Raw genomic sequence first — 14,354 nt, forward strand, 5'->3', positions numbered from 1 at the left:
TATATTGTGACCCTTGCCAGGAAACCACCAGTTATCAGGAGGATTGTTGGTGGATGCAACACACTGACGTGCGCAGGTACAGCAGGCTGCGCTCCAGTTGTCAAGGCCTTTTGAATGATATTGTTGTTGTTGGTAGGACGGCTTGCCCCACTATTTTCAACCCCTCACGACTCTCGCAGTTGCAGCAGCTGTGGTTGTTCAGGGATTGTAATTAAGTAGCATGTGGCACCAGCACGAATTGGCATGAAGGAGCCGGCAGATGTCGCAGAAGTCACCTGGGCAGGTGCATGCAGAATGTGTCACTCCACAATGGTTTGGAGGAGTGTGCATCGTGAACAAACACAATGTTTGTGGCAGGGAGGGGGCAGCCTGCATCTCGCTTGCATTTTTACTCGCATCCCAGCAAACCTGCAGCAGTGGCAGGTGTGGCAATATGCATGCGGGATTGCTGATTAGGATGCCGACCTTGCAAGCACGCCAACTTCTCGCTGCGCCTGTGTGGACGTGTGGTGTATTGCCCGGATGGATGCAGCTGGTGTTGACAGGTCTGCCAACACACCTGCAGCCGGTAGAATGGATAGATGCACGTGGTATTGACTGATCTGCCAACACCACCTGCAGCCGGTCGACCGCTTGCAGGTTTGATAGTAGACTGGTCAGCACCACCTGCATCAGTCCAGTCAAGCTGCGACCAGCCCCATGCCCATTTCGGGCATGCGCTGACCTGCCCTTGCGTGCGAGTCCCAAGCGGTGAGGGCATGTGTGCTGTTCTGGTTCTGAAATGTGCGCGTGTCTGGGGCGCTGCTGCGTGCAGAAAATCTGACGCCGGCTTTTGGTACGAGTCGGCCGCTGCAGAAGCCCTTCCAAAGCCGCCGCGCGCCAGCTCACTCTGTTACAATACAAACGCCAAGGGTTGCGTCATCAAGCGTGGCAGGTAGAAAAGCTCGCGAGCCAATCCTGACAAAGTGCGCCCTCTCAGTTACCAAATTGCTCCTCCCGAATCAGGCGGCAGGCGTCTCTGGCAAAAAGCCCCGCCGGCGCTGCGTCGCTGGGCCAGCCGCCATGGCAGGCGCTGCGCGCTCGCAGCCAGTGCGTGCGTCCGCACGAGCGCCGGGGGCAAACAGGCTTCACAACTCAAAGCCAAGGGCAGCCGTCGCCGCCCGTTGCTTTCCCTGGTGCTGTTTCCTTGTCAGCTGGTGCAATCCCGCTCACGAGTCGCCAGGTGCCTGCCTGCCTGCCTGGCGATGTTGATTACTGCCCTCGCTGCGCCGCCCTGGCCCTCTGCGCTGCTGGTGCTGTCGCTGCGGCGACATCAGCCGCGGCCCTGGCTCCTCAGCGCACCGCTTACTGCTGCTGTCACCGCCCACGCCGCGGCCGGGCGCTGCTGTCACGTTGCAGTGCTTCCCTGCGCCTGCCCCAGTGCTGCGGCAAGTGCCGCGCCTGCTCTGTGTTGGCCCCGCGCCACTCCTGCTGCCCCGTTTGTCGATGTATGTAGGGGAGGCCTCCCAGCGGTGTGCGGCCGCCCCGGACTCTGGGCGCTGCCTGTGAGCAATGCCGCTGCTGTCGCGCTGCCCTCGCGCTGCCAGGGCTTTTCCCTCACCCACAGCGCGGCAGCCGCGAGCGCTGCTGCCGCTGGTGCGGCGCTGCTGCTGTGCGGCTGCAGCGGCGTCTGCTGCACTGCCGCCTCCACCGCCCCTACCCGCCCGCCCTCGTCAGTGCTGCCGTCGCTGCTCGTGGCCCCTCCTGCCAAACACTGTTGTTAGCACACTCTCGCCGTACCAAAAAACTGCGACACCTTGACCTTGTCCAGCATGGCCAGAAATTCTTAGGCACCCCTGCAGTCGCCGCCAGCCTCGCTCTGGCTCCCGTTCGGCGCTGCAACACCGCGGCACGACATCGCGCCCATCGCCACTCCTGCTGCCGTCGCTGCTATTGCTGCTGCTGCTGCTGCTGCTGCTGCTGCTGCTGCCGCAAGAGGAGCCTCGCACACGCGCCGCCGGGGGCTTGTTTTCAGCGCTGCTGCTGCTTCCCCTTCTCCATGAGCACCGCCAGGTTGGCGCGCACCTCGGTCCACCCCAGCGCGGTGCCCTCGCGCCGCGGGTCCCAGCTGGTGGACAGGATGCCATACTGCCGAGAGGAAGCCGAGGGGGCGGGGGCGGGATCGATGTGAGAATCTCAACACGCCAGCAGAATGTGAGGCGTGGGCAGTGAGGTGCGTACGATGTCCCGCACGTGCAGGCAGAGTGTGCCCGCTCGGGCCCCGCAGGGGGCCCGGTCTGCGCCTCGCGCCCCGCGTCGGGGGCGTGGCGCTGCGGTGCGGGCGCGGGGGCGGTGGGACTGGGGGGCGGCGGTGCGGGGGTGCCCACCGTGATGCCGAGCAGGCCGCCGCCGAACATGAGGGTAGAACCAAGGTAAGCCAGCCACAGGGGGTACTCAACCTTGGCCACGACCTGGTTGATTTGGAAGGGTTGTGTGTGTGTGTGTGTGGTGGTGTGTGTGCGTGTGTATGAGTGTATGCGTGTTGTTCTATGCGTGCGTGCGTGCGTGTATGTGTGTGTGTATGTGTGTATGTGTGTGTGTGTGTGCGTGTGTGCGTGCGTGTGTGTGTGTGCGCGTGCGTTCGGGCGCGCGTGCCCGCATGTTTGCACACGCGTACAAGCGTGCATGTGTGCCAACAATTTGCAACCGTGCAATAAAGGATTGTTTGCAACCTGCCGAAACGCACCTTGAGGTACCAGAACGCGCCCAGTGCCACCACACCGCCCACCACCGGCGCAGCCACAAAGCTGACCACGCGCTTCGCCATGCGGTCAACCACAACTTGCGGCGTGGTCGTCGGCGCTGCCGCCAACGGCTGCTGCTGCTGCTGCTGCTGGGTGGGGGGCGCTGCGGCTGCCAACGGCTGCTGAGCTGACGGCTGCTGCTGCTGCTCTTGGGGCTCCTGCTGCTCAGCCGGCTGTGGCAAGGTTTGCTGCTGCTGCTGCTGCTGCTTGCGCGGTGCGGGGCCCGGCCGGGACGAGACCTTGCCGCGTGAATTGACTTTGACACCTGCTGCCTGCGCATCGCCGCTGAATCCCTTCTTCTTGGCGCACAGCGGTGCCACTGCGTTTGCTCGGCCGGTGCCGCGCGCCAACACGGCGGGCGCCTGCGGCAATGGGAGCGCAATGTATCGACCGAGCGTCAACTGTAGATATGCCAGCTTGCTGTCTTCTGTGCGTCATCCGGGATTTTATCACCATTGAGTTTTGTCTGGGCGATGCAAGCACTTGCAAATCCTGGGCCATGGGCCGCCATCCTCATACCTGCAAGCGAGATCTGCACGCTAGCGCTTGCATGTTGACTTCGAGCTGTTCAGATGCAGCGCGTGATGGCAGAGATCTCTATGCGTGACAGTGTGGGCTTGCCCTGGGCTCGACACGGCACTTGTCCAAATTCAATACACTTTGTTGAGCGAATTTTTTCTTGTTGTGTTTGACAGCACATTCGGTGCCTGTCGGCGCCTACTGTGAGGAGGTTGACCACACGCCCGCTTGCCTCCCTCCGGCCAGCCAGTGTCTCCCTCCCAGCACGTGAGAAGCGCCAAGGCGATGTGCGGGCGCCCAGGGCGAGACGAATTCAGGCGGATATGCCATATACTATCGATCCTTGGAATTGCAGCACGCCGCGTTGGGTTGGTTGGTGCCTGCCGCCGCAAGGTGCCCCCCCCCCTTGCCACCCGGCAGTGTCAATCAGGACTTGAGTCCCACTGAAAGCGAAGGGTTACCGGTTGTGAACAACTCTTGTGTGCTTGTTGCCAAAGCATTAGTGGAACCTTGACGTGCGCGCATGTCCATGCATATGGCATAGAGCTTTCCCACCTCAATCGGCCGCGCGGCACCCCGCGAGCCCAAGAAAGCTCTGCCGGCTGCCGGGGATGGCGGCGGGGCTGCCGCGCGCATGCGTAGGGGCCGCAGGGCCCACCGCACAATAAGGGCCGGCTGCGTGCCCGCGGTGCAGGCTGGGGGCGCCGATGTAAGCAGGCAAAGTAGCAGGATAGGAAGCCATCAACAAGAACCAAAAGCCGAAACCCCAAAAAACACAAGCTGCTGTGCTCTAACGGCTGCACCTGTGGCAATGCAGGGACAGAGTTTGCGCACCAACACGCATGGGGCCCTAAGAGGGCATGCATGCTGGCTGGATGCGTGCCGCGTGGCGGCGCCGCCCGTGAGCGCGTGCGGGCAGGCGCACCAGCCGCGCTGGCGAGAAGTGCGGCTGGCAAGTTGTTTCATTTGGGTGCTGTTAGCGTGTGGGGTGGGGCATGGGGTGGAGGTGTGAGGGTGCAAGCAACTGGGGCCGGGGCCGGCCTCAAGGCTTTGCGCATGTGGGCGCGTGAGTAAAGCCACAGCCAACGTCCCACCAACTCCAAGTAAACCCAAGGGGTGCGAGGGCGCCACAGCGTGCAGCCAGCTGGGGCACTCGTGTAAACAAGTTCTGGCGCAAGGGGCGTCGCCCGCTCAGCAGCACTTGCCGCGCGCGAGGAGCCTCTTGCACTTCCGATTCTGAGCTGTTCAACCAAACACAGGATGCAGCCGACCCAATCGTGCCCAAAAATAGAAATTGAAGCGCGAAAGGAAGGCACGCAGGCGCCTGGATGACGAGACGACACGCCTCCCGCCAGCAGGAGGCCGTTTGCAAGCCCACAAAATGGACCATCGAGCCGCGCCGCACGGGCTCTCGCGCCGGCGGCCGCGGCAACACCCGTCCCCGCGCCCCCGCGCCGCCCTGCGCGGTCTCCAGCGTTGGCAGCCGATGCGTGGGCGCGGGCCCCTCAAGCGACGAGCATCTTGGCCCTCATGCCGGCGCCAATGTGGTCGAGGATGTTGCAGTAGATCTCCCACTTCCCGGAGTCGCCGGCGGTGAGGGAGACCACGTATGTGGTGGCCGGCATGAGGCCGATGGAGTACAGGCTGGCGCCTGCGATTATCGGGTGTCGGGAGCCGGGCAGGCCTTGAGATACGGTGTGCATGTGCGTACGTGAGTGTGTGGGTCAGGGGGTGTGAGTGAGTGTGCGGGCGCGGAAGCTCGCAACGGTTCTTGAGAGTTGCTTCCAATACGCCAGTGTGAGAAGGCGGCGGCGCGCCCAGTCCGCCGGGATCAGCGGTCGGCAGGGCTTGGCCGCGGCCGCCCGCGGGGGCTGGCAGGGTGGCGCCCGCGCAAGAGGGGAGGGGGCAATGGAGGTTCGTGCGCGGGAGCTGCCTCACCCTGCTTGCTGATGATCTGCCCCTGGAAGACGGCCGAGTGCATGTCCACCTCGCTGCCAAAGCCCATCACAATCACGCGCAGCGTCTCGTCGCGCGTCAGGTTGAGTGTGGGGCCGTTGCAGTAGACAAAGCCGTTGATGGAGTGCATTAGGTTGGACTCAGGGAACGTGGTGGCCTGGGCAGGGAGGATGGGGGTGGGCGTTTGAGAGAGGCCAGGAGGGGGGCCGTCAGGGCGAGGGAGGACGCAAGGAGATGCGTGCCTGAGCAGAACCGGGGCCGTTGCCTCATGCGTCGGCACAGGCATGATGGCATGAACGGAGCCGCTGACCATACGCAACGCTCTAGATCTAGCTTACAGGTCTCAGCGTCCCAGGCCGTCGCAGGCCCCAGGAAGCGAGATCTCACCAGCTTGTTGATCTTGATCTTGGTCTCGTTCGTCTGCTTCGCCAGGTTGTACTCGAAAAACTCCGACTGCATCTCGTTCTGGATGTTGAAGAACACCGGCAGCTCCCGCACGCCGCCGCCGCCGTGGGTCGCGTTGCCGCCGTCCTTCCCAAGGCCGCCCTTCTCGTAGATCACGACGGCCCCGACCAGCCCCGCGTTGGTGTGCTTGATCTGGTCGACCCCTGACACATAGGCGTACGCCACGGCGTCGCCGTCGGACGGGCCGGGGGCCGCAGCGTCGGGCACGTACCACTCGTAGCGCACCGACGCATCCGGCGCCACAGCGCCCAGGGAGTAGAGGTTCTCGACCGACTGGGCAATTACCGCCTCAGCCTCGGCCTGCGCGGCCGTGATCTGGGCCAGCGAGCGGCGCGCGCCGCGGGCGAGCAGGCGGCGTCCGGCGGCGGGCGTGGCGGCCTCGGCTTCGGCGGTGTTGATCTGGTAGGCGCTGGTGTTGCCCACAGGAATGAGGCCGCCGTACAGCTGCGAAGGTTTCGGCAGGCCAAGGCCAGATCAGACCCAAGATTATTGCTGGACGAGTTGCGGAGCCGGGCAGGCAAGGCTGGTTGTGAATTGTCCACCCTGCGGGAGTCTCTCTGAGGACTGCAGCTGGGCCCGACAAGGAAACACAACGAACGCCAATTTCGAAGCCGCTGCTGCCTAGACAAGCATGAGGCGAGCTGCCACCATACGCCGCTGCAAGCCCCGCGTCAGACGCGGACCAGACTGGCCCCCACCCACCTGCACGCTGGCATTGAATGGCAGCCGGTTAAGAAAGTGCACCACGATCTTGTCCCCAGCTTCGGCCCTGATCGTGGGTCCGAGGATGCCGAACAGCTCGTCGCGCGGGGCGGGGGTCTTGAAGGTGGCGTCGGTGTAGCCGCGGAACACTGCCTTGCGGTACTCGCTGCCCAGGGTGCCCTCGGTGGTCTCGACAAACACCTGTGGGCGGCAGGTCAGGGTGGCGTCAGGCGAGGGGTCGCAATCGTGAGCCTCGGCAAGGATGGTCATGGCGCAAGGTTCCCTCTTTTCAGGCTGTCCGCCTGACAAAGGGTCTTCGGAAAACATTCAATCACGCTGGAAACGACACGGCCAGACAACCACGACCCATGACACAACCCCTTGGACCGCCCTCGGCCCCTGCGCGAGGGACTGGGCAAGGGTACCGAGGGCCTGTCGGCCAGCAGGTGGCTGCAGGGAGCCCTCTGTGCCCCACCCCCACCTTCTGGTCGTCATTGAAGGGCTGCCCGCTGCAGCCGTCTTTTTTCAGGGGGGTATAGTCCCAGTCGACAACCTCGGCGGCGATGTAGTAGGTGCGGATGGGGGCGTCGGCCGGCGCAGTGATCTTGACCGTCTGGTTGACCTGCAGATCCACGGCAGATCAGTTGACCATGAGCGAATTGTGCATGGCGGATTCATGGTGTAAGGAAAGGGCGGTGAGCGGCTGGGCGCGCCGCGCCGCACACATTTCATTCAGTGTTCTACAGTTCATTCAGCGTGGTCGTGGTCGCTATACAAGCCAGGCGGGGCACGCTCCTGCCGAACGCCGACCCTGGGGCAGGAGTTGACATCACGGGGGGCCGAGCCGTTGCATACGATTCTGCCTGCCCCGCACCTTGTAGATGGCGCTCATGCCCGCGCTCATGTGGTCGTAGATCGCGCACTGCAGCAGGCCATGGCCAGGGACCATGGGCCTGCGGGGATGGCGGGGTGCGCACAGTCAGCCACACAGCGGCGCAGCTGGGGTACAGATGACGGCGCAGACACAGCACAGGAAAGCACGGCAAACGAAATGTGACGCAGGCGAGAAGCAGGGTCCCGCAACTCAGGTAGCCCGCAGGGCAGGGCAAGGGGGCTGCTGGTGACGGCAAGGTGACGTCATCGCGACTCACGTCACGTCGGTGGTGAACATGGCACCCGGCAGGAGCTTGAGGGCTTGGCGGCGTTGGCCGTCGAGGTAGAGGCCGCCCTCCACACTGCCGTGGCAAGAGGGTCAGGTAGGGCGGGTGTGTTATGGCAGCGGCGGGTGGGTGTGTTGAGTGGTGTGATCAGCAGTGGAAGCACATTGGGGGTGTGGAAAAGGGTGCGGCGTGACACACCAGCAGGGCGAGCCAGCGAATGAGACACAGCGTCCCACGTGCAGGCTGAGCTCTTGGCTGTGCGCCTGGCGACAGGGCGGCCAACCCCTAACAGAGCAGGAGACGCGCAACGGCCGCACCGCCGCGTCCGACAAGGTCCACATCGCGGCGCGCGCGGGCGTGTGACTGTTTTGCTCTAGCACCTGTTGGGCGTGTGCATGTCACCCGAGCCCCCGAGCGACAGGAAGTAGAGGCGGGTCGGAACCGCTTGCGAGAACTCCAGGCCAGGCAGGTTGCAGTAGATGTACCTGCCAACGAGGGGTTGCAGGTTGGGTCGCGGCGGAGCGTGCAAACAGGGAAAGGAATGAGCGTGCTGGGGAAGGGGTGGTGGCAGCTACGGCGTCAAAAGGGGGGGGGGCAACCGCGCAGGTTGCCAGCACAAGGCCAACGCCGTCCTGGCAATGTGACAACTACGCAACCCAGATGTGCTACAATGCAAAGAAGATGAACATGGAATGCTGCTGGTGCTAGATTGGATTGAGCTGGCACCCACCCGTTGACCGTGTGCTTGAGGTTGGCCTCGACGAATCCCGGGTCCTCCAGCAGGGTGGCAGTGGCGTTCTCGCTGGCCGCGACCTGCAGGCGGGAGATCGACAGGGGCCAGGGCGTGAGGGCTTTGGGTCCGAGGCGCGGGCACGTCAGGCTGGGCCATGCGAGCTGGTGTACCCCGCGTGGGCAGCAGGGAGCCACTCAACAGCTGCTGGCCGGACCAGATGAGGGGAAAGTTGGAAGAGCACCCTGGCCCCAGAAAGGGGCGAATGAGTGGTTCGAGGCCAGGGAGACGAGGGGTTGACGTTTGCTGGGCCCACCTTTGGCAGGTACTTCTTGAGGTTCTGCTGCAGCATGAAGGAGTGGCTCTCGTCCAGGATGGAGAACGACAGGATGAACTCCCTTTGGGTGGGGGTGGGAGTTGAGTGTGTGTGTGAGTGTGTGTGTGTGTGAGTGTGAATGTGTGTTGATATAGGGGCCAACAACACACACAAGGGCCTTTGAACGATTTGACACAGCAACTGCCAAAAGTGAGTTGATGGAAACCTCGTGGCAGGTCAGCAGAAATGCAGGGTATTCTGCGAATTTGTGCGCCCGCATTACGCAAGATACAGGGGTCAGTGTCTGAGTACAGCGGTAACGCATCCACAAACACGGCGACAGCAGGCTGCACCCCCACCTGTCCACGTCCTTGGGGGATGCGTCGTCGTTGGCGAGGGCCTTGGAGGTGACGAGGATAGCCCCAAACAGCCCCGCGTGGGGGTCGCGGCTCTCCATCACTGTCGAGCCAATGAGGATTGTAGGTGGCTGCTGTGATGCCAATGCATGTGTGATGACGATCGAATACTTGTCACACCCCAGCAGCCGCCAACCACGGCCGCCGGCAGCAGAAATATCTTCAGCGGCAGCCCCTGCAGCGCAATGTGCAAAGGAAAGGGCCCCCACCCACCGTGGCTGTGGTACATCCACATGACACTGCTGAAGTCACCAACACCAGGGCCGGAGCGATCGGGGACCTGCAGGTTGGGGTTGACCCGGTTGACCGGGGTAGGGCTGTGAGCCGGATACCTGGCACGCGCTGTGTGGGACATCTTTGAGGCGCGATGCCAGGGAAATAGCCCCGGTGAAGGGGGCGGCTCCCTGCCGGATTCATTGTGTGTCAAGTTTGCAAGGTAGGGGTAGGCCGGCAGGTGGTCGGGGCAATACAGGGGCCAACCGCTTGTGTCCAGTCAGCGCACCTTCCAAGTGTAGACGACGGTCTTGTTGGGGGCCACCTTGTCGCCAGGGGCGACTGGGGGATTGGGGTCGCAAGATGATGAAAGACAGCACATGGAGCGGGGTGGGTGAGGGCCTGGGCACATGCTGGAGGCCAAGGCGATGTGCATTCAAGTGCATCCGTATGTGAGCGCCGAATCGCACAGTTTATGCAGCAGCAGCAGCAGCAGCAGCAGCAGCAGCAGCAGCAGCGTCCAGGTTAGGGGCTGTGTCGGCAGACTGCCGGCAGCGCCAAAGGGTCTTCTGCTGGCGGCTCACGGGGCAGGCCGTCTGCGTAGGGCGAGCCCTCCGAACTCTTGTCGTACAGCACGCCGTGGGGGTGCAGCGACACCGACGCGCCCCCGGCGGGCAGCATGTTCTTGAGGGTCACCTTGAGCGTGTCACCCACGACGGCGCGCAGCACGGGCCCCATCACGCCCACGTGCTCCCACTCAGGGGCGATGCGCTGCGGCGGCGGTGGTGGGGACGAGGATGGCGGGGTCGCTGCGTACAGGGTGACCCGTGTTCAGTGGTGGGGATGCATGTGGCGACTCGTGCACATCAGCAACACAGCCAACAATGAAGGAGCTTTGTGCTCCTGACATCAACCCCTCTGCTGCACCATAATCAGTGCCAAGCACGGCCCCGGACCCCACCTTGCGACGTGTGAATGTGTCGTCTGTGAACTCGACGTATCGGGCCTTGAGATACTTGCGGCCGATGCGGCCGGCGGCGGGCTGCACAAACACCTTGGCCGCATCAGAGAACGGGACCTGGGAACATCCACGTGTGTGTGCATGTCTGTTGAAAAAAAGGTCAGGTGTGCTTTTGTGCTTATGTGTGGATGCGCGTTTGTATGTGTGTGTGAGTACAAGCGAGTTTGAGTATCAGTGTGAGTGTGTGTGTGCGTGGAGGTGGCGAGACTTCCCGCGACCAGCAGGGCAATCTGGACCGACAAAGGTGACAGGAGCACCAGCAAAAGTCACATGGCATCGGCCATGAGTGCCGTGTGTGCATCGGGCTGCAGGGCGGGGCCGCACCAGGGTGCCGCCACACATCTCGCCATTGAATGGGGCGTAGTCCCACTCCTCTGCGACCACTCCAATGAAGTAGGTCCGGACCTGTGACATGCATCGAGAGATAGTGGATAGCAAGTTCAGATGGGCAAAGGCGGGCGCAGGAGACAGAGGCGCACGCGTAAGGGGGGCTCATGGCTTGGATATGTTTACATTGGAAAGAAGTGTGACCAGGGAACGGATGGCTGCTAACCATCGCCCTGTTGTTCTGTTGTGTTGTGTGTTCTTGCCATGATGCGGGGGTGGCGTTGGGACAGCACTGCAGCCGCAAGTTTGACCTCCAACCTCCTGGGAACCATGTGGTACTGCAATCAGGCCTCGCACCTTGCCGTCGAGGGTAATGGTCGGGGCTGTGCCCTTGATGTGGAACAACGCCATCATGCCGCCATCCATGTGGTCGTTGAGGTGGCAGTGGAACAGCCAGGTGCCCGGGTTGTCGGCCAGCATATCCAGGACCTCGGTGGAGCTCGACTGGATGGGGACCTGCAATTGCAGGTTGTGAGTGTGGGAGAGGCGATGCACGACCGGTGCACATAGTCAAAGGTAGGTTAAATCTCATATAGACGGTGGGGCACTCCACAAGTTGCGGCGACAATGCGATTTGTTGGGGTTGGCTGGTGACAATGCACACCTTGGCAGGGGGCATTGCTCGTGAGGTCAGGCCTTGAACCAGGCTGACCCGAAGGACCTATCTGTTGACAATTTCCACCCCTGCACATCACCAAGCCGCCCTCCATGCGGCCCGCGGCACACTGACACACACATAAACACACACACCCTAGCGACGGCATCTACGCCCACTCCCCACCTGGTCCACGTGGTGGCCCTTTGAGTCGTTGAACACCACGCCGTGCCAATGGGCAGTGTGGATGGCGTCCTCAGACCCCAGTGACGTCACGTACCAACGCACCCTGGTGTGTGTGTGTGTGTGTGTGCACGTGCGTGTGTGTGCGTGCTTGCCTGAGAGTGAAAGGGCACCATCTCAGGTGGCGAGGTTAGCGCGAAAACTGCCATGGGCGCTGCAGAAGCCAGCAGCGGTCACAGGTTGCCTGCGGTGCGTGATGCGACATGCGGCCAGCCTCCGTTTGCGACGTGCGTTTCCAACCCTCCTGCAGGAAGCACGCGTGGCTGCTGGCGGTGAACCCTGCTTTGGTCCCCCAGCCCCACGCCCCCGTGACACAGGACCCGCCACGCTTGCAGCTGTCCCTCTCACTTCTCTCCGACCGTGAAGTTCATCCCCGGGTCGTTGCACCACAAGTAGCCATTGATGGAGTACTTTGTGTTGGCCTCCAGCAGGTCGTCCTCGGAAAGGGCGGCCAAGTTCGCCTTGGGGGCGGTCTTCAGGTTGTCTTGGATGAAGGGGCTGTTGTTCTCGTTGAACACCTGGGATACAGGAACAGGCAAGCGTCACAAAGATCCCAGGTTTGTTCGGGGTGCTTTTCAGTGGGTGGTGGTTGGCGGGGCTTGCGCCAGGAGCACGGGACGCAAGCTCAAGCATGAGTTGCATGCAGAAAGAGGACTGGTGGTCAGCCTGCAAGACAGGGAAAGCAAAGACCGCAAACCGGGGAGAAGGCTTGCCTGGAGCGTGAGGAAAACCTCCCTATCCACGTCAGCAACGCTGCGGCCGTCCTTGCCAAGCGCGCCGCGCCGCGCGATGACGATGGGCCCCACTAGGCCGGCCTGCGTATCGGCCACGACGTCTACGGTGGAGCGGTACAGGTAGAAACGAGAAGAGGGGCCGTCCGCACCCGGGCCTGCCGACTCGGGGACGCGCCACCTGCGTGTGTGTGTGTGTGTGTGTGTGTGTATTTCCTTGTTGAGAGGAGTTCATCAGCTAGACGGTGCTGCATAGATTGGCAGCTAGACGGGGCTGCCAGGCACCGCACCGCACGTGCTTTGAGCCCTGCATGAAGTGCGTGTGGGACACACCAATCAGTTCAAGACAAAGTGCTCAGAGCTGGCAGCTGCGACTGCTGACCCCTGAAGCTCAAGCCTTGCCTTGACCATGATCTCACATGCAGCCACTGGGTTCTGCATGCCCCTTTATGTGAGCAGCCTGTTTCGCGCGCACATACAGGGCGACACCTGCGCGCCCCGCGACCAGGGCGGCGCCGCCGCGCTCACTTGTACGTGGTCACGTCCCCGGGGGCGGTCTCGGCGGCCACTGCTGCCTGCAGGCCGCCTGACTCAGCGTTGACTGGGAAGTCCACATTGTTCTTCAAAACCACCACAATCGTGTCGCCCGCCTGAGCATGCAGCGCGGGGCCTGGGTGCGAGGTAGAATGGGGGTGGGGAATGGACAGTGGATGTTCAGGGTTGCATGCATGCAATGCTCGCATGCAGATATTGAGCACCAGCTGCTGCGGCAGCATGCCGCTGCTTGCGTGCACAAGACCGTGCACATGTTTGGACTGCGACCGACCGGCAGTTGCGGATCTTGCCAGGAAGCTGAACAGCTGCCCGGTCATGGCCGGGGTCCTGCGAGTGGCTCCCGCGCCCTTTGCTGGGGTGACTCATGGTGATTCATGGTGGCACACACCCAGACGGCACTCACCAAGGATACCCATGTGCTGCTGCGCCATCGTCCGCTTCACCAGGGTCTGCATGACAGCAGCGATGAGGGAACGGCGGCGGTGTGAGCGTGGGCTGCGCCGCTTTGAGGCGCTCAGGGCGGACGCGCTTCGACGGCAATCCGGCGGTCTGCTCCCAGCCGTAGCGGGCGCTTGGGAGACTCAGGCGCTGTCTTGGCGCGGCAGCCGCTGCAACGTGCGATCGGAACCACCGGCCCGCCCGTGCGCTTCGCTCCTCCGGCTGTCCACCGAGCCGGTCCCAACTGCCGCCCACCAGGCCCCCGCCGCGCCGCGCCTGCCGCGCGTCCCGCAGCGCTGCAGGACGACCGCGCACCCACCCCCCACCTTGAACGTGTCGTCCGTGTACTCCCGGAACACCGCCTTTTTGAACTTGCGGCCCACGCCCTTCGAGATGTACAGCTCCTCCTCCTCTCCAAACTCCTTGCCCTTGCACAGGTTGCGGCCGCTGGGCGCATAGTCCCAGTCAATGGGGTCAGCCGCCAGATAGTACGTCCGCTCAACACCCGGTGGCAGCCTCGCATCGAGCTCGCCGCGCGCGTCAGCGAGGGACTCGTAGCCGCGGGACAGCCGGGCGCGGCGCAGCGAGATTGGCAGCGCAATGGCCAGGGCTACGCCGATGGCGAGCAGGACGGCGGCACCCGCTGCAACGGGCACCAGCCATCGTGGCCGTGCGGGACGTGCCGCCGCTGCTTTCATGTCCTTGACGGGTTTGTCATCCACGACGACGTCCATGACCGCCCCTGAACCACACTCTACGAGCTGGTTTCTGACCGCTGGGCGGCTGGTGTTGTGGCTGGAAAAGATGAACGCCGCGACGGAGCTCTCTCGCACCGGCAATCGCCACGATTTTGCAACTTGTAAAGCCTCTGAGGTCGAATCTGAGCTCCAAGGGCCGCGTGGGCCAAGTTGCCGCGGGGCGTGTGCAGAGCGTGCGCGCAGCGTGTGTCGGGGCGTGCGGAGCGGCGGGCTCGTCACAAGCCGCACGCAGCGCTGACCAAATGTGTAACTGTTGCTGCCGCCACCGTAAAAATGCATATGCAAAACACAATGCTGGTCAGTCTTAAGATCGTGTGTGCTGTGCCAAGGAGGCTTGGGCCTTGTGCCAGGTGGGGTAAATCAAGC

General features: G+C 63.0%; 2 protein-coding genes across 2 annotated transcripts; both read right to left on the minus strand.

Moving 5' to 3' along the window:
* Positions 1-2,064: 2,064 nt before the first annotated feature.
* Positions 2,065-2,806, minus strand: MNEG_0616 (hypothetical protein; the record flags this gene model as incomplete). Its single annotated transcript, XM_014050894.1, has 3 exons — positions 2,065-2,127; positions 2,367-2,450; positions 2,726-2,806. Coding segments are annotated over 3 exons (228 nt in total), but the record flags the coding sequence as incomplete, so codon positions are not given.
* Positions 2,807-4,807: 2,001 nt separating this feature from the next.
* Positions 4,808-13,964, minus strand: MNEG_0617 (hypothetical protein; the record flags this gene model as incomplete). The annotated part of the gene is made up of 23 exons (XM_014050895.1): positions 4,808-4,953; positions 5,241-5,415; positions 5,646-6,167; positions 6,426-6,626; positions 6,907-7,047; positions 7,300-7,378; positions 7,577-7,660; positions 7,966-8,070; positions 8,316-8,398; positions 8,632-8,713; positions 8,991-9,090; positions 9,261-9,327; positions 9,550-9,602; positions 9,845-10,031; positions 10,222-10,338; positions 10,606-10,686; positions 10,966-11,124; positions 11,450-11,552; positions 11,855-12,024; positions 12,250-12,418; positions 12,766-12,907; positions 13,196-13,241; positions 13,557-13,964. The coding sequence occupies 23 exons, from the start codon at positions 13,962-13,964 to the stop codon at positions 4,808-4,810; spliced, it is 3,420 nt and encodes a 1,139-aa protein (XP_013906349.1).
* Between the last annotated feature and the right edge of the window lie 390 nt (positions 13,965-14,354).

This window comes from Monoraphidium neglectum (assembly GCF_000611645.1).
Source record: "Monoraphidium neglectum strain SAG 48.87 unplaced genomic scaffold scaffold00053, whole genome shotgun sequence".
In the NCBI taxonomy this organism is placed as follows: Eukaryota; Viridiplantae; Chlorophyta; class Chlorophyceae; order Sphaeropleales; family Selenastraceae; genus Monoraphidium; species Monoraphidium neglectum.